The sequence below is a fragment of the Lytechinus pictus genome, chromosome 3 (assembly GCF_037042905.1).
Source record: "Lytechinus pictus isolate F3 Inbred chromosome 3, Lp3.0, whole genome shotgun sequence".
Lineage (NCBI taxonomy): Eukaryota > Metazoa > Echinodermata > Echinoidea > Temnopleuroida > Toxopneustidae > Lytechinus > Lytechinus pictus.
In genome coordinates this window covers 1354341-1381051 of record NC_087247.1, presented here as the reverse complement: position 1 = coordinate 1381051, position 26711 = coordinate 1354341, and the positions used below count along the sequence as shown (strand labels likewise).

The window sequence follows — 26711 nt, the reverse complement described above, 5'->3', positions numbered from 1 at the left end:
TAATCTCCTTTGCATCCCCAACAAGTCTTTCCTGTTACAATCCTGTTCCAAAAATGACAAAAGCTGGCAAAGTTCCAAAGAAGAGAACCTTTGACTTTGTAAAGGTAAATGGTACAAGTAGACTACAGTGTACATTTTCATGTTTTATATTGTACATGTACATGTCGGCAGTGTTATCTCGAGGTTGATTGCGCAAAATCTTCTTTCTCTCTTTCAGTGGGACATGACAAGTAAAAGTATTTTTTTATTTAATAGAGGAGGAGATATGACATGGTTTGTCTGATATATCCACTGCTCAAGTAATATTTTGATTTTGTTTTGTAAAAATCACATTAAAAAAATTGTATTATACATGTACAACATTGGAAGAGCAGCTGGATGTGATTTCACAAAATCAAAATTTTGACAATTTGTTAATCTGTTATTCTTTCTTTTGTTTTTTATTTGTCAAACCTTAACCATTAATTTTCTCCACTGTTTTTCTTTTGGCTTTAATTAAACAACATCTCATCACCAAAGTGAACCTTTCCTTTAACTTTAACGCTTCATTAATAATTTTCCTCTCATGTGAATTATGCTCAGTGGAAGAGAACTGAATTAAAATATGGAGAAAGAGAAACCAAAGACAGACAAAAGTACAACTGCTATCCAAATCAAATCTTATCAAAAGGAAATGCTTGCTATCCAAATCAAATCAAAACAAAAGGAACTGCTTCAAGAAAGAAATAAATTGACAGTATGAGGCTAGTGCCTATTTGTACTTTTAAAGATCAAGTGGAGAAATTATAATTTTTGCAATTATACAATTATACAAAGGCATAGGAGATATGAAGGGAAAAATTTATTCATGGTGGAAAATAATGGAAAGTTATGGAAATCTTTTCCTCTTTAAAACAAAAAAAAACCACTTAAAAAAAGATTATCTGTGAGCATCAGGAAGATAAAGTGAATTGAAAGAACAAGACGCGTAATGCCTGAAATTTGATGATCATTGAAGTAAACAGCCTGACTTCTTATAGTACAGTATGTCATCTTAGAAGTGTATAAGCTGAAGAAGATGATGCAACTGTGGAGCATGAATCGATTGCATGCATTGCTTCTAGATTCTTCCACTAGACTACTCATGTAACCATGGCAACTAACAATACATAGGAATGCATCACTGCAATGCAGTGCAGTCTGTTGTGATAAGCAGATGGAATAAAGCAAGACTTGTAGAATGAATCTGTAATGAGTAGAATAACTCATCATAGGTGCACGATTCCCAGGGCTGTTGGACGGCTGGGTACTTGCCGCCATCTTCATTCCGAAGATCATCAACGTAATTTGCATGCAGCTGTCAATCAGCAGCTTGTGCAGTTGCACAGCACATGCACAGTACGCATACGCTTTGCCGCTTTTGGCTACATCTGCATTGGTCCAAAGATCTGCTGAAGTCACTTCACACAGCAGGAGCCGTAGCCAGCCTGTCAAGATCTTTGAACAGCAGCCGAAGCGTACGCGAACCGAGATTCATCAGAGTTGGGGCATTCGGGACATTGCATCTGTGTACATGTCGTATAACGTTGATGTCAATAGGCAGCCGGTGCCGTACGCAGCACATGCCTACATGTATGTCTATCAGGGACCTCTGAATCCAGGGATCGTGCACCTTTGATAATGACATACATGTACAGTCTGTATGCTAATGTCAGGGTACTCTCAATACAGAGCGAAATTCTGACATGATGAATGTACTGTACCTCCAGAGTATCCTACTTTGTTGTCTGGGTGTCAGATGGGCGAAGGTTTTGTATTCGCAGCATGTTTTCCAATTTCTGTTTGGCTGTCGTATAAAGGGTGTTATTTGAAGTGCAAGCTGCACACCAGTGTAGGAAATTCATGAGGCGACAGGATTTGCCCTCATGACAGCTGAAATTGCCCCTAAATTTCCCCCAAAATGCACTCTTTGGAGCGATCATTTTATTTAGAGTTGCCCCAAGATCTTTCACAACAATATTCAAGATTATTTCGAAATTCAATATTCTAATTACGGCAGAATAATGATATCAGCATTTTCTACATAACTGCTTGTTGCCCCTAAAAAGTAGCCCTTTAATTTAAAAAAATAGCCCCCAACAGGGTTTGGCTCAATTACTTTCTTCCAATTACAATTACTTTACATTTTTTCAATTACAAATACCAATTACTTATGTCAATTACAATTTCATAAAAGTCATCAATTTGTATTCTGTATAGCACAACCTATTTCAACATAACTCTAAGTTACAGAGAAACTGATAAGGTGAAGGTTTGATTGTGTTAAAAGCACCAACTTTGATGCTGAAGCAGTTGACATGAAAAAAGTCATGAAATTACATGTATATCATAAATTAAGTAAGTTTATAGTAATTGAATGTAAAAGCAATTGAAAGTAATTGAAGTCAATTCCTTTTTTTTTCAATTACAATTTCACTTACTTTCCCTTTCAAAATTTCAATTACAATTACAATTATAATTACTCAAAAAATGTAATCAATTAAGCAATTGATCAATTACCTTGTAATTGAGCCCAACCCTGGCCCCCAAACTTCTGCAATTGCCCCAATGTGAAAAAAAGATAACCCCTAAAAAAATAAAACTTATTTCCCACCCTGCTGCACATACATATAATGTACGGTGCTTGTAGCTCATGCCCTTCTGCCGCTCAATCAATACAATTTGTTTATTGAACGATGTATGAAGGTACAAACATTCATTGCAAATTGAAATCAGACTTTGGATCATAGACATTAATAGGCCTATTGATACATGTACATGTATGAAATCATCTTGGACTTGTACATTGTAAGGAAACATTGATTAGGGCCTGTTTGCACAGTGATTTTTATCACCCGCTATACATGTATATATATGGATTTCCGACTGTTCTGAATCAAGATTAGTCTTGTACACGTAATGTAGTCACTGAAAATGTGACATGACTCAAGATTAAGTTTATAATGAATATCCTGGGGGGGGGGGTTCAAACATTTCAAGGCTGTCAATTTTTACAAAATGATTGATTACTGTCTGTGCTGGTAACAACATTTTGGGGCTTATCACTTGGAAAACCAATTTTCACAAAGTTCATGACCTTGGTCTACCAACCCTGCACGAAACGGTACACACTCCATTTTCATTTCATGTTCCACCGAGTTTATGTTATATTGTACAATACATAGTGGGTAAACATCCGTAACTCCAGGAAATATGTTGATGTAAAGACATTTTGATTATCTTTAGCGTTTGTTTCAGTTTTAGTTCAAAATCATTTTGCTTTTTTGGCTTTAGGAAGCCTTTTATAAATTTATGTATACACATGTGTAGTCCTGTACATGTACATGTATATTCAAGACCTTGTCCTCCCCAACAAAAAGTCAGTTTGAATAGAAGAGAAACAGTCAACCAGCATAACACTAAAATTTCAACAAAATCATATGCAAAATAAAGTCATTTCATAGAGAGGAATCAATTCAGATTTTATAAATGTTTCATGAGAAAAATATTTGAAATTTCAAATTAAAAAATCTTTAAAAATAGTATGTGGCTGATACCAACCTTGAAAATATAGGCCTATATGTATTTAAGAAAACGATTTTGTGAAATTAAGCAAAACTTTTTTTTTTTTACTAAATCGTAATTTACTGAGAAAAATAATCTCTATATGTCTCTATTTCATAAAACGTACACAAATATGGTTATTAGAGCAATGTAATTTCAGGTAACTTGTTTTTTTTTTCAATCATTGTTTTTAATGTTTTTTTTTTTCATCTGCAAGAGCAGTGCGCATTTTAGCTTGCATGCAGCTTGAGCGCCGCGATGAGCGAGTGCGCCAAGCATTTTATTATGAAATACACTTTTTGGGGGAAAAATACATTTTTTTGTATCACAGAATACAGTTTTTCATTCCCAGAGGTTGGCAGGTCTGCATACAATGTACCTCTGGAAGTTGCATGACAAAAATAAAAACAGAACAGAATTCCATCTAGTTTGCATAATTTGTGAATGAGATTGTAGTTTGACCTGAAATCGTGTGGATGACTACCTGACTGTATACAGCACCATGACTGGGGGAAGTTTGATAAAACTAAGGAACTGTATTGATGTTGGAGGAAGAATTCAATAACCTGGAAGATGCGGTAAGATGAGAAACCAGGCAACCAGTGTTGTCATGTCCTGCTAACTTCATTATCATCATCCAATCTACCTACACGTCTTCTCGCACGAGAGCTGTGTTCATACTTTTCAACCAATTTTCTCAAGCTACATGTAGATCCACAATGTAAGAATCACAAAGCAAATTGCATACATAAAATGTTTATTTTGGGAGAGCGTTCACTCACTGTTGATCCCTCCTTCTATAAAGCCCACCCACCCTCCATGCATTGCAGAACAGTAAGTTTCGCCTGGAAGTAAAAGGTCAACCTTTGGGCTTTAAAGGGATGGTCCAGATTGGAGATATTCATCTCAATAAATAGAGTGAAATTCACAAAGTAAAATGATGAAAATTTGATCAAAATCGGATAACAAATAACGAAGCAAATAATGAAGCTATTGAATTTTAAAGATAAATTTGCAAAATTATGGTGAAACAGTTCTAGGCATGTCTCTATGAATATTCATAAAGTGGGCTGATGATGTCATATCCTCACTTGTTCTTTGTATTTTATTATATGAAATTAGGTTTATTCAAAAATTTTCTACCAAGAACTAAAACAATTTGATAGACAACTGATTGAGTACATTAGTTATTTATTGCTGCAACCTATTTCATCATAATGGAGACACATCATGTATGAAAAAATTAAACATTTATGATTTCATGTATTAAGCAAAAGGGAAGTGGGGATGTGACATCATCAGCCCACCTAATGAATATTCATGACGATGTGCATATACATGTAACTGTTTTCACAAATTATTGATAAACTTTAAAATTCTAAAGTTCTTCATTATTTGTTATCCGATTTTGATGAAATTTTCAGCATTTTGCTCTGTGAATTTTACTTTTTTTATTTACATGTAGATATATATTTCCAGCCCATACCATCCCTAATTATATGCATGATTGAGATCTCTGTTGCATTCAGTTGACTTTTAACCTCCATGGTTTAGCCAAATAGCCTTTCAAAACACACCTATATCAGCGCTTCATGTTCGCATTTTGTTAGACATTATTTCAAATTTACTGATGAAAAAATGAGGGATGCAGCGGCAGTTTGAATTAGGCATCTTTAAAAAACATATTCCTATGGTAAAGAAGCATCGATTGAACGAAGCCTAGAACAACCAGATGTTTGTCTCAAGGAAAAATCATTAATGAGCCCCAGAAACGTAAAATGTCAACTACGGGTAATTGAATAGCCTGTGGATTGTCTGTCCCCCAATAGCCAGTTTCATTATCGGCCATCTCCGCTGCGAGTTCCACAAAATGCGAATACTGCTTGTGCTTTTTGTTCTGTTGGAAAAGGTCTACACGTAATAAAGTGATACTGAAGTTTAATAGGTGTTCTCACACGTTCCTGATCAAGAGAAATACTGGTAATAAAAGTGTTCAGATCTATCCAATAGTCTTTGCGGGATCAGTTAGAACAGTTCACAGTGCACTAAGACATTTTATGCACTTTTCTTTTTAGATTTTGTATGGAAATGATGTATTACACAGGGGCTCAGACCTCCCCCTCCCCCCAATGTTTTTCAATAATTGTGTGCAAAACATACAAATTTTCATCTGATTGTGGGTTTTTTTTTTGGTTTGGCTTGGTTAGCGCCACACCCCCCATTTAGAATCGTTTTGTGGCCCTTGATACAAGTACTTTGCTTTCAAAGTGGAAAAAATTAGGTATTCTTTTGTAAATTAGGGATGTGAATGCATATTTTTCAATAGAAAATAGGTGGGCCTATTGCATTATTCTGTCATTACTTCCTTGATAAGATATGGTTTAAGTTCTTTGCTTTCACATTGGAAATATCCCTGTGACTAGCAAGAGTTCTCATCATTTTGAAAAGTTGTAATGATTATATATTTTTCTTTTGGGGATATTGTACTTTTCTTTAACAATGGCATAATACCAGGTATTATTTTTTCATGAAACAGTCTGGTATGAAATCACCTATTATGAAGAGATTGAAGAGATACTGGATTTACAGTGCTTGTATCTAGATGATGAACTCCTAATTGCCGAGTTCTGCCATGATTGAAAACCATCATGACAGCTACAATTCTTGAACCTCGCTTGATATTGTCAGATGTCAGGCAAATTAATCTTTTCCAGGTCACACATTTTGTCTGGAAAGCGGTAATAACAATACACATAGATCTTCAAGATGTGAGGCAGAGTACAAGTATGGATTATAAATATCATGCAGTGGGATATTATAAGTGTCATTGAAGAAGTAGTATAGTAATCAACATAACACGTGGTAATGTCATATCCGATCATATAATGCACAAAAGTTCACTGGTATATTCGTCGGATGGTCGTATCAATGATACAAAGAAAACAACAGGAAACCGGCTATCAGGGAATAGTAAATTACGCTACTTCTTGAAAACTAATTGTTTGGGTTTTTCTTTTTAATTTGGTGAACTGTCATGGCGACTGTGGTTTCTGGTTCCGTGATGCCGGTTGGGATGTTATTCACATCAGTGTGTATCCTAAAACTCAGGAAACGGCGATTTGGTTGCCTCATGTATCCTGAATTATTGCATAATATTTATAAAAATAAATTGTAGGAGCCTAAAGTGTATGATGTAATACAGGGCCTCACACTCACTTTGGGGGAATAGGCTTTAATACAATGTAGATCTTAATCCTTTGCTTCCCATGGCTGGTCTCAACTGGTCACAACTGATTAAAATTGGTATGATCTTAATTATTAAAAAAAAGAGTTTTTTTTCTTACAAGTCCCCTTTTATCCGACAGTTACCACAGTAGCAGTGCTTCTCTGCCAATCAAAATCAGGGAATGTTGTCAGATCCGACAACTCGTCAGGTGAATAGGTTAATGAAACGCTCCCCTGTACCTTTGTTTGGGCGCATATATCAGAGACGCAATAATAATGGTATGTTTACCCAGGGTACACTCCAGTTCCGAAAACTGAGGTCCCAGCAGGCCCTGCTAGTATTATGCATGCTACATGTAATTTCAAGCTCTGCAAAGACAGTGTAATTATCTGCCCCTCATTAAGAATTTTTGAATCTGTCTGTTTACCTGTATGGTGATTTGTTTACATGTACATGTAGTAGGCCAACTCTTTTAGTGGAGTGTTTTATGAAATTATACATACATCTATTTATGTGAATATCTTTTTTTTTTAAGCAAGAGATGTGGTTTGCCAAGTATAATAATTTTTGTACACCTCGATAGCAATACCTGTGCATATATGACACCGAAATAGCCTGCATGTACATGCAGTTATAAAGGAAGCATCACTTTATATTTTGTTTTTGCTGTTTATCCAGATCGAGATCACTGTTAGTCAACTCCCACCCCTCTCAAGGGTCTCTGGATATGAATGTCGCTTTGATGAGATGACATCCAGAGTAACCAGCATACAGGGTAATCGGATCATGTGCCGGACTCCTCCCCCTGATCTCATCCCTGATATAGAACCGGGTGAATGTAAGTACATTGTAGATCGTTGATTGGTCTACACCTGCTTTACCGTTTGATCTGATCCCACATGTCTAATCCTGGTTGGTCCGTCTTATGGTATTACTGCCATCTAGCCTGTTCACCATTTTGTCTAGATTCCATTTGGTCTACCACCATGTAGTCTATATGGTTTAATAGCAGAACGGTTTTAAAGGACAAGTCCACCCCAACAAAAACCATAGGGTTGATTTGAATAAAAAGAGAAAAATCCAACAAGTATAACACTGAAAATTTCATCAAAATCGGATGTAAAATAAGAAAGTTATGACATTTTAAAGTTTTGCTTAATTTCACAAAACAGTTATATGCACATCCTGGCTGGTATGCAAATGAGGAGACTATGACGTCATCCACTCACTATTTCTTTTGTATTTTATTATATGAAATATTCGAATTTTCTCCTTATTGTCAAGTGATACAACGATTAATTCCTCCCTGAACATTTGGAATTATTATTGTTTAATACTATATGGTTCAGGCAAGTTGGTCCTTATTGTCAAATCTATTAAAAAAATAGAAATATTGTATAATTCAAACAATAAAAAACAAAATAAATAGTGAGTGATGGACATCATCGACTGACTCACCTAGTTGTGCATATCACTGTTTTGTGAAAAATAAGCGAAACTATATTAAAAATGTCATAACTCTCTTATTTTACATCCGATTTTGATGAAATTTTCAGCACTATGTTAGTTTGATTTTTCTCAATTTATTCAAGTAAGCATTTTCCTGGGGTGGAATTGACCTTTAAATCATATTTTAATTTGTCAAAGTAACAGATCATGAGTAGACAAAGTGAAAATAAGACGAACCGGGCTCTGGACGACATAAGAATTGGACAAAGTGGGTATTATAGCAAGTGTAGTGTAGAGCACAGGACAATCTTAATAGACCAAATGGGTCTAACCCAAGTGGTAATAACTATCTGAGTAGTAGACCAACTGCTGGTGGATTGACCAAGTGAATATAAACGGTTTATTTTCACAACGCTCTCTCATAACAAGGAACATTTCTATATATATTTGTCATTGTCACTGTCATTCGCAAGTATCAAGTTGAATACTAGGGGAAGCCTCAAGGCTCCATAGCAGACAAGAGCTCACTATTATAATGTCAAGTACACTTGTAAACTGAATTAGGGGCATCCATATTAAGTGTATCCTGAATGAATGATTAGTGTCCCTTGTCTCTTATATACACACTTATAAACCGGGAACTGAGTTGCGGTATTGATATAAAGTATATATATTTTCTTTTCCTGATATAACTGATAAATAGAAAGATGTTCTCAAAGTTTGATGGATAATTCTTCCCGATATGGGCAATAGGTATTTGATAGACATGTACAATATACATTTTTTATTTTAAAACTTGTCAGTAAGTGTGATTTATATTATGACATTGATTGCTTTTTTCAATTGATGCAGAGACAAGAGCTCACTATTATAATGTCAAGTACACTTGTAAACTGAATTAGGGGCATCCATATTATTGTGTATCCTGAATGAATGATTAGTGTCCCTTGTCTCTTATATATATATATATATACACTTATAAATGGGGAATTGAGTTGCGGTATTGATATAAAGTATATATGTTTTATTTTCCTGATATAACTGATAAATAGAAAGATGTTCTCAAAGTTTGATGGATAATTCTTCCCGATATGGGCAATAGGTATTTGATAGACATGTACAATATACATTTTTTATTTTAAAACTTGTCAGTAAGTGTGATTTATATTATGACATTGATTGCTTTTTTCAATTGATGCAGAAAATTTGAATTTTACAGCTGAGAATAATAAATGCCCTCCCTTAGTAATGTTTTATATGTCTGAATAAAAAGCATTCAAATACATATTTCACCAATAGTGATTGCTTTTAGAAAGTGAGATACAAATATACTGATATTTTTAGTCCATTCCATGCTTGAACAGCGATTTGATCATTCATTTTCCATTTTGGCAGAAATCCATCCCTGGTTTTTATTTCAGAAAATATGAATCATGTTTTGGGATACATGTATATGCCTGTGCTCTTTCATTTGAAGTAAAAATGAATACGGTAGATTTTAAATACCGAAACACAATACAGGCTTCAGGAATGTTTGAGATTTTTATTTTATTGAAGTCTATTGTGGATCCAGGAATCCGTAAACTAAAGGTGAGGAGCACAGAAAATTGATATTTGATAAGCGAACAAATGAAGATTATTACTGCCGAAATTGTGTAAATATTACTTTCTTAAAATAAGTACATATATTGTCATTCGTTATATCCCTACAAAACTGATGACGATTACCCCATACCCCATAAAAGGATTAAGTGAGTAGATAGATAGGTCAAAGATAATATGAAATAACACAAAGTTTAAAAAAAGTAATAATAGAATTAAAAAAACCTAAGAACACAAGATTCTTAAAAATATAGGCTCCCCTAAATAAAAATAAAAATCATGATGTGAAGAGAGGGAAAAAATAAATAAATCTACATTACACTCTATCAAAGTGCTGATTAACATCCCCATTCTCAAAATTTGATATTGTGAGGGGTAAGGTATCCCATTTGCCCCCCCTTCCTCATCAACACTTTTGAAAAGTAGTAACTAATGTTTTTGTTTGCCTTGATTATGATGTAAACATTTATCAACATTAAAACCTTCTTGCTTATTGAATTTCATCATTTTCTACATCATAATTATGCAGGCAGTGTATGATAAAACTGTTGTTTATAATCTCTGTCATATTATGATTTAAACAGTGGCCATGATGTTTATAGGAGAACCCCATTCATAAACATCGTAAAAATGCTGAACATAATCTTGTCATGGCCACAATGTGCTGTCACATGATACTGCACATGACAGAAACAACAGTGTGACCCAATAGGTGGTGTCAGACCGCCTTGAAGTTCGTCAGTTCCAGGTATTTTCTGATCGGAAATTTACCCCGATCAGAAAATACCAGCTAATATTGGCAATGTGAAAGCAAATTACGCGTAATCTCCTGAAAGAAAATACCCACTAAATAGTAGGTACTTGTCAAAATTATGAGAACTTTCGCTGGGATTTTTCCAAGGTCGCAGGTATTTTGGCAATGTGAAAGCAATTTACGGGAAATTTTAGCTATAAACGTGTAGTAGGGCGCATGTGCCGTTGGTGGCTGCTGAGCTAGTGATTTTGAATCTTGCACCTTGCCTGCTTATCAGACCACACTGCGCATGCTCGTAACTTCAGGAACTTATCCCGAAGGGTATGTTTCGGGGCGGTGTGAATGCTGGAACAATTAATGGGTACTTTTAGCCTAAAAAAAGTTCTCGTAATTTAACAGGGATTCTTATGATCGAGGCGGTTTGAAACCACTTAATGGCACTTGAATGATACTTAACATCATTGGAAGAGCTGTGGTGTTGTGGTTCTGACTATCCCTTGTAATCAGATGGTCATGTGTTCTAATCCCATGACAGCCTTACATCCTTTGGGAAGGCATTAATCCACACTCTGCCACTCTCGACCCAGGTGCTATATGAGTACCCAGTAGGATGTGAAAGTCATTGGAGCATGTCAAGCATTGTTTGCACCTCAATGGCGACTGCCTGAAATACTCCCTGGGGAGTGGAGGATGTGCACACATTGTGTGCAGGAATAAGTGATTGAATGGGATGACCGGGGTAATAATAAATCTGTAATTTAAGCTCTATACTATAAATGTATGTCTTATACTGTACATATTTATTCTTCTCATAATCATACATGAATGTGCCTTCACACCCACATAGGCCTCAGTCATGTCAGAATTTCTTGTTCCGGAATCTGCCGGTGTTGCGTCGGTCGGAATCTGGTATCCCAATAATAAATTCACGATCAGGGAATTACAAAGAAGTCACAGATTATACATTATTGATTTCATAAAATGAAGTCAATATTGTATAATCTGGGACTTCTTTGTTCTTCCCTGTTCGTGAATTCATTTCAATTTTAATTAAAAACAAACATTCATTTCAATAAAAAACAAGAAAATTTTATGAGAAGACGGGGAAAAAAACTTGCTGATATTTACATGGCCATCTTGTTCTCTTTGTTAGTTGCTCAGCTACGAGATGCATATAGAGTCTGCCGCCCTCTATATGCGTCTCGTAGCTTAGCTGCTTACATAGAGAACAAGATGGCCACTTAAAAATCGGTAAGTTGTTTCCCGTCTTCTCATCATATTTTTCTTGGTGGTTACCTGAAATGTAACAAAGAAACCTGGATTATGATTGATAGGACTGAATAAAGCATACTCCATAATTATGTTAAGATTTTCAGAAGAAGTAAATGTTAACCACTATTTGTTATGTATTACATTTTTTTAATGGAAAAAACACAACCGGAACCTGCACACATCGGACGGATTCCGTCCGTTCCAACCCAGGCCTACAACCACATGATCACAGAAAACCTTTACATTATAAGAACTTGTTCTAGCCTCAAAATTTTTATCATGGGCCTGATTATTTTTGTGTACACATCTGTTTGAATCAGATAAAGTTAAAAATCTGTGATTCAAGTTCCTTTCTCAAATGATGTGCTTGCTTTCACACTGCAAATATCTGTGTGAGATTTGAAAATGCCTACAAGATATTTTTTTGTTGTAGTTTTGAAGAGTAGTAATTTCGGGGGTATTTTCTTGTGGGTTTATTTCCAATTCGTCTGATGCCAATTTGTCCAATTGCCAACTCGTCTACCATCATTTGGTCTACCATCAGTTCGTCCACTCACCACATGGTCTACTTTCATTAAGTCTAATGCCATTTCGCCTAATAACCAGTTGGACCAATAGCCATTTAGTCCATATACCATTTGGTCTACATGTAATTGGACTAAAATGTTAATTGTGCAAAATGAATGAAAATAAAATGGATATTAGACCAACTGGTTATTAGACGAAATGGTCATAGACGAAATGATGATTGGACCAAATGGTTAATGGACCAAATGGTTTTTAGACAAAATGTTGAAGGACGGAATGGCATTACATGTAGACTTAATTAAAGTAGACCATGTGGTGAGTGGACGAGTTGGCAGTAGACGAATTTGCAATTTACATGTACCATGGGGGGAGTTGGGGTGGTGAGCAACTTTTTTTGAGGATTACTTGTTTTTATACTTGGAAAAAATACCTGCGTGTATTTTTATTTCATCGGGTTGGTGTGAAATCACCTGATGTTGCACATGGATGTCTGCTCCTAAAATGAGCATTACCTCTGAAAATGCACTCACAGTTCATAAACTATTTTCATGAACAAATGGAGCAAATATCCAATTATTGATTTTCAGATAGAGGCATGTAAAATACATGTACATATGTATTTTTAGGCTAGTTTCTGTCTGAATGGAATTCCATTACCACAACTCAAGATTCATTTTGTATTACTATTTTTGCTGTTCCCCTCAATTGGCCTTTCATATAATTTCTCCGCTATTTAACCCATCTTGGCTTGTATTGATTGCAGCTGCTGTAACAGTTGCCCTGAGCATCTATTCCAACGAGACCAGAGTAGCCTTTGTCAAGACTGAATTGAATTACTACGATTGCTCTCTAATCTCAAGGTAAATTTTTGTTCCTCTTTTTTATTATTATTGTTACTAGACTACAGAGAATTGCTTCTCACTATCATTTGTTGACTGTTGATTTTTGTCACACTATAAATGGTTATTCTATTTTGTTTTATTTTTATTTTTTGCCATGTTTAGGGACAATGATTTTTTTGTTTACTGGTAAAATGATAAAGATGGAAAATTGTTTCGCTCTCGTAAAAATTCATTGAATTTACCATTGCAAAATGCAATTCATATTCTTGCTGTGTACATTTTCTATGACTAAACAGAATTTTCAGGAATGGAAAAGACAATTTGTTGATATGTAAATCATTGTCCTTAAATTTTTCCATCACTTATCATTAATAGCTCTGTAATATTCATCATCACCATCATTTGAAAATATTTCAATATAATAATAGTTGTATTAAACTTTAGATGTTGTGCTTTGTGTTAAATTGGGCCCTGGCCATGCAGTATACCATCTATTTTTTGTGGGTCCCATGACATTTGCTCCGGCGACAATTACTCCGATGGAAAATCTGCACGTTATAAAGTCAAACATAAAACTTAACCTCAGAAATTTAATAAACCCTTATCCTTATGACATTATTCTGAAATAAAAACTCTATTACAATCCTAACTCTATGCCTTCTGAGATAGCAAGGCCGGAGCAATTGTTGTGTCACCATATTTGTGAACTTCTTTTTTCAGTGTTTTTTCGTTACATTCTCAAAGCCATTTCTATACATGTGTATTTCATTATCTCATTATTGAATAATAAACTATAAAATGTCATCAGTTTCCTAACATGAAGTGTAATATTTGTAAATTCCCCCTTTTCTTGTTAAAAAAAAAAAAACAATATCGATGAGAATCCCTCATTAGATATGGTGCCACATGTCTTCAATCATTAGTTTTCATATTGATTTGTTCTGTTCATTAATCAATTGGGTTGTGAGGGATTCCATTTATATATAATCTGTATATCACATGTTCTACAATTATCTTTAATAATTCAGTTAAAATTGATTTTCTGCTCATCTTTTGATTTTCAGTTTTGTCAATATGAATGGTTTTCAATCTTTTATTTGTGATGGTGGTGGAGCCTGCTGTATGAAGTGATTTCAGTGTAGATCATGATGCACTGGTGATGATGATGATGTTTTAATAAATGGGGAAAGGTTTAGAAAGTCTTGAAACAAGTCAAGGTCAGACATTTTTTTACAGGGGGGGGGATGTTCATACAAGGAGATAAGGGGGCTGTAAGAATGTAAAAATATCAATAGGTGGTTTCAGACCGCCTCGAAGTTCGCCAGTTCCAGGTATTCTCTGATCGGGAAATTTACCCCGATCAGAAAATACCAGGTATTTTGGCGGTGTGAAAGCAAACTACGCGTAATATCCCCGAAAGAAAATACCCGATAAATAGCAGGTACTTGGCGAAATTACGAGAACTTTCGCGGGGATTTTTCCAAGGTCGTGGGTATTTTGGCGGTCTGAAAGCAAATTACGGGAACTTTTAGCCCAGCGTGTCGTTGGGTGCGGCGCTGTGGGTGGCTGCTGGGCTAGTGATTTTGAATCTCGCGCCTTGCTTGCTTATCAGACCATACTGCGCATGCTCGTAACTTCAGGAACTACTTCAGGAACTTATCCCGAAGGGTATGTTTCAGGGCGGTGTGAACGCAGGAATAATTAATGGGTATTTTTCAGCCTAAAAAAGTTCTCGTAATTTAACGGGGATTCTTGTGATCGAGGCGGTTTGAAACCACCTTATGTGATTTGCAAAAGACCCCAACCCTCGAAATGCTATATGGGTCAATTGATACAAAATGTAATTTTGAGTGGACCAGTGGGAAAAAAAATCAATGGGGAATGGGCCTTGTCCAGAAAACATAAATTTTCTCTGTTATATACATGTACTGTAGGCCCACATGCACACATGGTGTACATTTTTGTCTACATTCTAGCAATATCTGTGAATTAAATCTGTGAAAAAAATTAGTTGCAAAATTAAAGAACAAATATTATTTCCAATTCCAGGGGTGTGTGCTAATGATTTTCAGTCAGTGCTTATACTGCACTAAACTTGATTTAATTCATTACACATGTGAGCCACCCCACTTTATGTTTTATTTATCATGTTGGTATTTTTCACAATAAAGATGCTCTTGTTTCAACTTCTGGGGAGTGTTTCATCAACATTTTCATCCAACAAGTTGTCAGATCTGACATCTTTCTCTGATGTTGATTGGCTGAGAGGTAGTGTTACTATGGTAACTGTCGGATAAAACGTCCGACAAGTCCTTTCATGAAACGCTCCCCAGGCCTTCACGAATTGTCTTTAACAAAATAGATTTCATTTGAATATAGTATGGAATTTTTTCTACAGATGTTTACTACATTCTATAAAGAATATTGTGATATCTAACCTTTATGGATTTTTCTTCAATATTTTCATGTACATACATGTAGTTTGAGGCAGTTTCTTTGATTTTATCTATTTTTAATGAAAACTACTATTTTTTGATCTGCTGGTACATGGTACATGAATGTCTAAAAGGAAGTGCCAGTACCTTTTTTAAAGAAAGGAAATTTGAAAATTATGATTATTTTTTATTTATTTTTTATTGGTGTACTTTCAAGAGGAAGAAATTTCTGAATAAAATATTTCAAGAGGGTATGTTTAATAATCGAGACGTTTGGCCTTAATTGATTTAATCGATTTCTCTTCAATGATTTCAAAATGTAGTTTGAGGCAGTTTCTTTGATTTTAAGTTGTTTAAGAATATATATCCATTTTTTTAACAATTTAAGCTATTATTTTGAGATCTGCTGGTACGTCTATAAAGGAAGAGCCAGTACCTTTCTAAAGGAAGGAAATGTAATGATAATTTTTTTTTTTTCATGTTTTTTTTTTATAGTGTACTTGTGAAAAATTTGCCTACATAAAGATCTAATACCCTACTTGTAGTACACAGTATCAGATTTCAATTTCAAATCTCCAATAAAAAATAAAAAAGAGAGAGATGAAGAAATACATTTTTCATTGAAACACCTTTTCTGAGGCAGAATAATTTTCCTGGTATCGTATCGCAATTTGCTCCTCATTTTTGAAAGAATGATGCATATTAGTCTTTTGTATAGCATATTTTTGCATAGGACTGTACATTACTCAGTTGAGAGCTTTTCTGTTTAGACCAAAAATGCTATTCAAATTTGTAAAGCAAAATTATTCCCTGCTGATGTAACATCAGGACATAGCAGTATAAACAAGTAATATCATTTACTGGATATGTACCAAAGATTTTACCTGTTTCAGAATATATGTATTTTGAGGTTGAGCAAATAGTGTTGATTTGAGATTTTATTGCTCTAATTCAGCTGAATGTGTTTTTTGTGGTATATACAGTTGAGGCCAACAGTTTCCTTACACCCATGGAATTCTGTGAAATTTGTTCGCTTGTCAAACATCGTAAAATTTACTATATCTTCAGAAATATAAATACTACCATGACGAATTTGCATCATATTAAAGAGTGTATCACGCTCTTTCACATGATTGGGATGCTGTTGGGATTAAAGTATATTTCAGGTGGAATTTTTTTGTGGAAAAAAAGTAATATTCGTGCCAAATATGTTCTATTGTTTTTATAATATTTTCAAACATCATTTCATAGAAATATATGAATGTCAAATCTATGGTTTATATTGCATTTTCAATCACGATATGTCACCACTGAACCAAACTGTGTTATCTGAAATGTTTGTGTTGAGAAGTAACAGCACAAATATGAAATGTTTTTGTCAAGTTTTAATTTTTGATTTGTCTAAAATATGAAGAATTCTTTGGAAAATATAACACCTATATATTTTTCAGCTCCTGATGGCAAAGCAATATGATGAAGGGGCATGACATACTCATTTGTTTGATATCAAATTCGTCATGATAGCATAAAATATTTTATAAGATACAGTAAATTTTATAATGTTTGGCCAAATTTGTCAACTTTTCTTTGAATTTTGTGGGTGTATGTAAACTTCTGGCCTCAACTGTATATGAAAGTTGTCAGTCTAATTTCTGTGGACTGTTCCTCTTTGAAAAAAGGAAGGAAACTCGTCTATACTTTGTGGCTTTTGGTTGTTGTTTCATCGAAGAATAAAGGAATTTGCGAGAAAACAACAAAGAGGAATTTGCTTATGAAGAACCAATTGATTTTATATAAATAAAATAGATATCCTTCCCCTTGGCACATCAGATTCATATGTGACATCAAAGCTAGAATACAAAAGGTGGTTTCAGACCGCCTCGAAGTTCGTCAGTTCCAGGTATTCTCTGATCGGGAAACTTAACCCGATCAAAAAATACCAGGTATTTTGGTATTGTGAAAGCAAACTACTCGTAATTTCCCCGAAAGAAAATACCCGCTTAATAGTAGGTACTTGGCGAAATTACGAGAACTTTCGCGGGGATTTTTCCAAGGTCGCAGGTATTTTGGCAATGTGAAAGCAATTTACGGGAACTTTTAGCCAGCGTGTCGTTGGGCGCGGGCGCCGTGGGTGGCTGCTGGGCTAGTGGTTTTGAATTTCGCGCCTTGCCTGCTTATTAGACCATACTGCGCATGCTCCTAACTTCAGGAATTTATCCCGAAGGGTATGTTTTGGGGCGGTGTGAATGCAGGAATAATTAATGGGTATTTTTTAGCCTAACAGTGTTCTCGTAATTTAACGGGGATTCTTGTGATCGAGGCGGTTTGAAACCACCTATAGAAAAAGTTTCTTTGTTGATCAGCACCTACTGTGATGTCGTGCATTTTATGAATTATCACTCCCTATATATGTTTAGGTTGATTATGAAATAGGAAAAAATATAGAGATTTAAATATATCCTTCTAAAAAAATAAATAAATATGGTATTTGTTGTTCCTGAAAAGGGCACTAAACTGACAAGTGGAATGAAATTAGGGGATAACAACTGATGCGATTGAATGCTCTCCCAAAATAACCGTTTCATGCAAAAAAAAGAAATCTTTTTAGGGGGCTGTTTTTCACAACTTACTGAATCAATCTGCAACATTGTATAAGCTTTAACATTGAGATGATAATTTCCAGGGCTCTTTTGAACATTTCGGGGGGGGGGGGCTAAATTTCCCCTTGGCTCTTTATTTTCCCCTGATGTGTAATGCATTTCAATCTGTGATTATTTTTGTGGTTCAAGCTTAAAGGGCAAGTCCACCCCAACAAAGAGTTGTTTTGAATAAGAAGAGAAAAATCCAACAAGCATAACGCTGAAAATTTCATCAAAATGGGATGTTTAAAATAAGAAATTTATGACACTTTAAAATTTTGCTTATATTTCACAAAATATCACAAAATAGATATGCACAATTTAGTCACATTCAAATGAGAGAATCGATGATGCTTATTGGATTTTTCTCTTTTTATTGAAATCAACTTTTCATTGGGGCAGACTTGTCCTTTAAAAAATTTGATTAAACTTACCCACAGACATTGCCATGAGATTGTTAGAAGTACATGTATGGTATTTGAAGAGGACATGATAGCAATGTAATACATGTATAAGGGTACCCAAAATGACCAGTATCATTTTCCCTCTTTCCAGCTGTACGACATGCATGAGTAGCCCATGGGCCTGTGATTGGTGTATCTATGACAACAAGTGTACTCATGACCAATCGACCTGCCAGCAAAATGACATCGTCATATCTTCAAATGATGTAAGTGGAAATGAATATTTTTTTATTTTATTTTCCATGAAGGATTCAAAGGATGGTGGTCATGGTATAAAAGCAGTAGTATGTTTTAGTTTGAATGTTAGGAATGATGAATGAACAAGAATGACCTATGAAGAGACCAAGTTAATCATACAATTCTTTTTTTGAAAGCATAGTTTCCTGTCTTCTTTTGATTAACCTTTCAATATCAGGGAGTGGGGGTCGGGGAAGGAGTGATATATCACAAAGAATAGCTTGGGCATAAGTCTTGCGTAAATGTCAATGCACTTTGTTTGTATCCATTGACTGAGTGACAGGACTATCGGCGTGGTTCTACAGAGAATCTTTAAACGGTATTCCCCACGTTTCCTGTGTTGAGCTGTGTAATCAACATTGTAATAAATTTACTTTCAGTTTTCATCTTAATCATTAATGGATTGTGTGAGGTATGACTGATTTATGATAATTGTCCATTATTAAAGGTAAATTCCAGTTCTGGTAACGATCTCAAAATGACTTTTTACAGACTCTAATATAATGACCACCCAAGTGTCTGTTTGTATGAATAAAAAATATGTGCCAAAGGATTCTGGAAGAAATTGTGTAATTGCTGAGAAATAAGCAAAATAAGCGCGGATTCGGTCACTTCCGTCGGGTCTTTATTCCAGCAATAATAATACACTGTCCCACGTGTGCCTATCTGTGTTGGCGATCTTCAGTGTGATCGTATTTCAGCTTAGATTTTATGATTTCACAAAGTTCAGTTTATGTAACTGTACCAGATCTAGATCCACGATGATAAAGTCATACTTAACCTTGGTTTTACAGACTTTCCCACAAAATTAGTGTTTTACTGCAACTACTGTAATTTACATGTAGCTTTAACTGTTGCATAGGCATAAATGGTTGTAAATCACCTATCAAAATGAGTTGTGTTTTATTAAAGATAATTAATCTTCAGTAATTTTAATGTTTATATTGATGCATCTGAGCCGACTTCTTCACAGTCCAGTTCTGAAAAGTAGATTAAGTGCATGCACTTGTTAATTTGGTTGATTTATTTGTTGATTACAATGATTGATACCTGTTTCAGTTCTTTATAGTATTAATATTAATGACTTTTGGTTTTGATCCATTCACTTATAATTTACAAACAAAATTTGTGGGTATACCCCTCGCATACGGTGCTCATGCTTGCCAATTTTGGCAGGGCTGGGGAACTGAGCGGCACGTCCCCGTACCACCAACATATGTGAGTGCCCCCCCCCCTCCCAGTATGAGAGGTACAATTTATATTGACATGACTGCTTGCATAATGTGACATAACAAGATTAAATTAGGAAAAACATAAATCTGTTAATTTTTTTTTTCAAAATGTACTTTCTCATGTGCTTTAATTGAAATCAACAGTGGAGCGTTTTAATAATTAAATTTCAATTTTACCACAGTAATAGCTACCGGTAATCAAAATCAAGGAAAGTTGTCATATCTGACAAATTGTGGGACAAAATTGTTCATTGATGAAACACTCTCCAGTGTGGGTGTTCCCCTTTAATAGTCTGAATTTTTGTCTGAGTGCGAGAGTCTAGAGTGAGTATGAGGAGTGATGTGAAGTAGCCGATGATCTCATTATCTAGTACATCTCCAGGGTATATTTTCCCTCTCCCACAAATTTGATGGGTGATGATGATCAGCCTGCCTCCAATACAACTCATTGACCTGTAGGCCCTACAGCTCCATACACTGTATATAGGGCCTACCTGTACGTACAGGTATGCACTTTAATACTAACAGTGAGGGTTGTTTTCTCTCAAGTAAGGTCCAAGGAGGTGAGGGAAAAAAAAATAGTACTATTGTCCAAGAGTGGTTATATTAATCAGAAATATTCTTTTTTTCCCCTTGAATGAGCTCTTGATCTAGTCTCTTATACAATGTATGTACCTCCCTGTACTGTAATAGAAAAAAAAATGTAACTTAGATATAAATCTGTGGTGATGTCATGAGATGGGGGGGGGGGGGAGGTCTTGGCTTTCTTAAATGGATGATTCATAGGGCCTGAGGGACATTATTTGATGCATAAACAGTCATTTGGATGTATTTCGTGCATGATATCTGATGGGGTGATCAATCGGAAGAAATTGCTTACCTAGTCAACTGTTCCTGCTACAGGTTTCTACCTTCTCCTGTTGCCATGTTGGGTATATTTACAAACATACAGAAAGACAAGCCCATTTACCATTTTGTTTGAATTTCCCATTAGGCAATCTCGGGAGGGGGGCACACTTAGTATAATGTGGTACACAACTGCGACCAAAAAACATGTAAAAAGGGTAGTTTTTGCTGATCATGGCACATCACGCACATGACGCGATAAGGTTGTTGAAAAAGGCCAAAATCAGGCAAAAAGGGGTTTAGTTGTAGGGTAAACACATATAATTTTACCGGGTATAGGCCCTACTTGTTTAGGGGACAAAATTGTCAAAAATGCATGCAAAAATACTTGAAAAGGTTGTAGATTTGACCCATGGATAAAACTTGTTTAGGGTGGGTTTGTAAAACCTGAGGTCACATGTGTAGACAACAATATAGTTGAGTGCCCCCCCCCCCCTGGTGGCAATCTACCCATTTTATCTTATTACTTGGACTAACACCACTTGTAATAAGTTGAACTATTTGTATAAAATCAAATTTATATTTGACAAGGACAAGGTGCAAAATGTTCATTAGAAGTGGAATTAAGACCATCTGGGCATTATGCTACTGTAATTAAAGTGAAATTAGACCAAGTGTAGTGTAGACTATTAAAATCACAATTAGACCAAATTGATGGTGGACCAAATTAGGACTGCCCAAATGGGTTTTATTTATTGCTCATGTGGTATTAGACTATTTGAAACGTTCCATGACAGTTGCTCTGGCAACAATTGCTCTGCTGTAGATTCCACACAGTATTAATTAAATGACCAATGTCAACCCTGGGGTTAACAGTATACCCTACCCTAAACCTAAGCCTAACGTGAAACCCTTTTGCAACCCTAACCATAACCCTACATCTTAGACAAAATTAAGCCCGGAGCAGTTGTCGCGGGAGCAAATGGCGCCATTTGAGAAGTAGACAATATAATGCGGCTGATTGGACAAACTCAGGCTGAGTGAGCAACGCAGGTTGATGGAGAAACAGCCTTTGACTGGACAGATGGCTTTTGAGGTGAACCCATAGCAACTGGCCCTCATCTCAAGCCATAATTGATAATCACTTCATTTCAAGACTCGACATAACAAGTGCATCAAATTTATACCAAGTTCTCTGTCAGTGTTTGGTGGTGCCTGAGCAGCACTCAAGAATTGATGGAAATATGTTACACACTTTGTTCACCTGCTCGGGCATGGTCATTTATTAAAAGTGAATTTAAAAAAATGCATCCCTTGAAAGTTATTCTTTGCACTGTTTAATATAATTTTTGGTATAGTATAGGCTTCAAAAATTAACTCATACAATTATATATGTTATAGGACCTTTGAGCAGCTCTGTATACCACATTTAAACTGAGAGATAATTTTGTCAAGATGATGCATCTGTTGTAAATTCACCTTTTTTTGTATTGATTGAGCCCTGATCCTTGTTAGCTCTGAAGCAATTTTATTGCCGATGCAGTAAGGTGTCAATTTAAACACAGTGTGGTTCTTCTCCTGTGTTAACCTATTATTTTAGGGGAATGCTGTGGCTATCGTCTTTGCTATTACAAGTATGATGCTGTTGCGCTAAATGTAATCTATACTTCTGGTGTGGGGAGAATACAATCACTTGCTGCTCTGCAGCCCACCACCTAAACACTCCTGTCTTGCTTTCTTTGTTTTCTTTTTTATCAACAACTGCTGTTGCAGGTTTTACAAAAAAAAATCAGGACCAAGTCATAGTCACTAAAGAGAAAATGACATAAAGGTCAAGTCCACTTCAGGAAAACATTTGATTTGAATAATTAAAGAAAAATCAAACTAGCATAATGCTGAAAATTTCATCAAAATCGGATGTAAAATAAGAAAGTTATGACTTTTTAGATTGTCGCTTTAAAAAATATTTTTCACAAAACAGTGATATGCACAAGTCAGTGACATGCAAATGAGTCAGTCGATGGTGTTACTATTTCTTTTGTTTTTATCGTTTGAATTATACTTTCATTTGACAATTAGGACAACTTGGCTGAACAATATGGTATTAAACAATGCCAATTCCACATGTTCAGGGAGGAAATAATTGTCGTTTCACTTGAAAATGGGGAGAAAATTAGAATATTTCATATAATAAAATACACAAGAAATAGTGAGTGGATGGTGTAATCAGTCTCCTACATGTAATTTGCATCAGAAGTACTGCTCATATTTATAATAGCGTAACAGCAACCTTATAGCTGCAGCCTCTATGTAGATAATAGGCTATATGAAATTTGGTTTTATGTGGGTAACATTCCATCAAGACCCTATATTACTTTCTTTTTTTTTCTTTTTTTTTTACAGCTGGGTTCAGTTTTATTGAAACACAAATTATTATAACACAGTATGAAAACCACTCCAACTTAATTAGTCTATAATAATGATAATACATACATGTAAGACTTGTATAGCTCACTTTCCATCTTTAAATAAATAGATGCTCAAGGCACTTCAGAGCAAATACAGACAAGAAAAAAAATATTACACATTCACAATTTAACAAGGAATTTATAAATAATAAATAGTTGTCTGCCAAAAAGCTATAATTATGCATATACATGTAGTCTTCTTGGAAGGCTTCTTGGAAGGCTTCCTGTAAATCTACAATACCGGTATACATATATATGTATTTAGGGCCTATACCTGTCTGTTTTCATAAATCTTTTTATTTTAGAGGTCAAATGAAATACTCTGGCCTTTAAATTCTTTCATGTGAAGCCATTTGAGGAAGCATCTGTTTAATTACTTTTATCTGTTTTTTAATCAGTGCCATGAAGGATGACCTACAGTGAACATATTAAATACACATACTGATAGCCATACTTCTTGGGATGGGGGGAGGGCACTCAACTAAAAGCATGACAAATTTGCAAATAGGTTCCTCGATAACTAATACTTGACAGTCAATAACATAAACATAGCCTTTGCCCTATTTGTCTATTTTCACTAAAAGACTATTTGAAAGAGTTATATTTTTTGCAAATGATATCAATGTGGATAGTTGGGGATTAACGTAAGCCTATACCTTGAAGTCAGTGACACTGTCTTGAATTATGATGTTTTAATTTAAAACCTATACAGGCCCTATTTAGGTAAGTCATTTGAAGATACAGACCTACATAATAATGTCAAGCTGCGAACTAGCAATACCTGCCTTACTATCCAGGTTGATATTTCATATGAATTCATGTAGGCCTACATCATTCATGGATTGTGTCAATTCTGCCTGGATTTATGAGTATGATGAAAGTCAATATTCTTGGGGGAATGAATCAAGGGTGGGCTGAAAATCAACATGTTTTGCCCACAAATGTAAAAGGAGAAGAGGGAATCCCTGTTAGGCAAATATTTTGTATTTGATACCCCCTCCACCACCCTCCTTCTCCATGATAAAGCAAATGTGATTGATATGATTAATCGTTGAGACCTTTTGAGACAGTCTCCAGCGATGCTTAGCCTGCCAAGCATGAACCATTTCAAGTGTTTGCCCACACACACACGCGCACCCATACACAAGACACCCTCGCATCCAGCCGAAGAGAGAATATTTATGACTTTCACAGAAATGAGATGTAGACGCAACAACCAACCCTCTTTGAGTGTATGTGTGTTTCTGTCTTGATCGATGCTGTATTTTCTCGCATTTTAGAGAAAAACTTGTGGTGCCTTTTTTTTCTTTAACTGGATGGGTGTGATAATGAATGTACTGTATGCATGGATTAGAAAGAAGGGGAGACAGTTATGGGGTAGAAGAAGGGGGGACGGTTATGGGGTAGAGAGAAGGGGGGGGAGACGAGAGGGGGGAGCTTTTACTTGAGAGTGGGAGACATACGTTATATGATTATTTTCTCACATTTTAGAGAAAAATGTTTTTTTTCTTTAACTGGATGGGTGTGATAATGAATGTACTGTATGCATGGATTAGAAAGAAGGGGGGACGGTTATGGGGTAGAGAGAAGGGGGGAGCTTTTAATTCTCGCTACCCCAAATAGCGATTTCGCCGAGATCCGGGAAAATCCCTGTAACGCGCATTGCATTATGGGATAGCTTTTCGGTATTACAACTTCCTGATCGGAAGTCCAATGCACTGTTTTGCCATTCAGATCAACAGTGCCGTCATGCACAACAACACAACGTCGCTTTCGCTCGGAAAGTTCGTGATCACAACCCTCTCACATTTTCACGTGAAATATATTTTTTATTTTCATTTATAATTCAAATGGAATCAAAACTGACCAAATTAGATAAAAAGTATTATAATCTGTACATATTACGCTGATTGGCATCGATTTCAGCGTGGTGGAAAACTCAGTATTGCGAACCTCGCGCGAGCATGACTCTGAACCGGAAGTGATGATGACGACCCGACGGAGTGAAAATTATCTCGTCTCGCGCATTATGAGATTTTTGTTCCTATTTGGGGTAGCGAGAATTGAGAGTGGGAGACATACGTTGTATGATTATTTTCTCACATTTTAGAGAAAAATGTGTTTTTTTTTCTTTTAACTGGATGGGTGTGATAATGAATGTACAGTATGTCATGGACAAGAAAGAAAGGTAAAAGGGGGAAGGTTATGGGGAGAGAACGAGAGAGAAGGGGGACTTGAGAAAGCGGAAGACATAACATACATGTACGTTGTATGATTATCACAGATTATCGTCTGTCAAGACCATTTAATAACTTAGATTGGCATAATACACTGATCAAGCTCTGTAGGGGAGATCAAAGAAAAGAGAATTACATGTGTAGGTAAAGCTGTATGGTGAAATCAGGTGTGGTATTTAAGAAGAACCAAAACAAATGGCAGGAATCGATACAGAAATATATTGTGACATAGAATGATAATAATAATACAGGGTATTCGTAAATCACGCATATACAACTTGTTAAGGTGCTCAAGGCGCTCCTACATTCATAATACCCTGGCTAAAGCTAGTCTACCCATACTGGTGCTCACAGCTTTTTGAGGAATTACTTCCTGCTGGTACACATTTACCTCACTTGGGTTAAGTGTGGATGAATTAATATCAAAGTAGATGGAAGCCCTCCCCCCCCCCCAATTTTTGTTTGTTTGGGGGGGGGGGGGCTACATTCTAATCCTCATCAAATATTCTCTTTTATTCATCATGATTGTATAAAGGTGTATTTCAGACAAGCCACTAGATATTTAGATATTTTAATGGCATTGACTCCAGTGGGAAGCATGTTTTTTTTTTCTACCTTGAGTGCTGATATTCCACACAAGAGATATTGAGTTGTATTATTTATAGTGTTGTGATCTCTCAGAATCAGCTGATTATCTTTTAAAAGTATTATCCTGCACTTCATTCTCATCATGCACAGATATGGTCAGCCTAGCTTGATATCAGAGTATATAAAGCACAACTAATGTTACCCCCAGCCTTAGTTCAAGCTGCCTCTTAATTCTGGCACTAAGTTTATTAAAGGATGGTCATGCTTGTAAGGTTTGAGAATTTATGAGCTCCTGGATAATGTGTATTCC

The 26711-nt window shown here is 35.6% G+C and overlaps 1 protein-coding gene across 1 annotated transcript in view; it reads left to right on the top strand.

Moving 5' to 3' along the window:
• Positions 1–53: 53 nt before the first annotated feature.
• The window catches only part of LOC129257968 (plexin-B1-like), a 69310-nt gene continuing 42652 nt past the window's right edge, over positions 54–26711 (top strand). The window contains exons 1-4 of the mRNA XM_064097862.1: positions 54–104; positions 7487–7646; positions 13177–13273; positions 18885–18999. Coding sequence (XP_063953932.1) covers positions 54–104; positions 7487–7646; positions 13177–13273; positions 18885–18999 — 423 coding nt within the window. The remainder of the gene's footprint in view (positions 105–7486; positions 7647–13176; positions 13274–18884; positions 19000–26711) is intronic.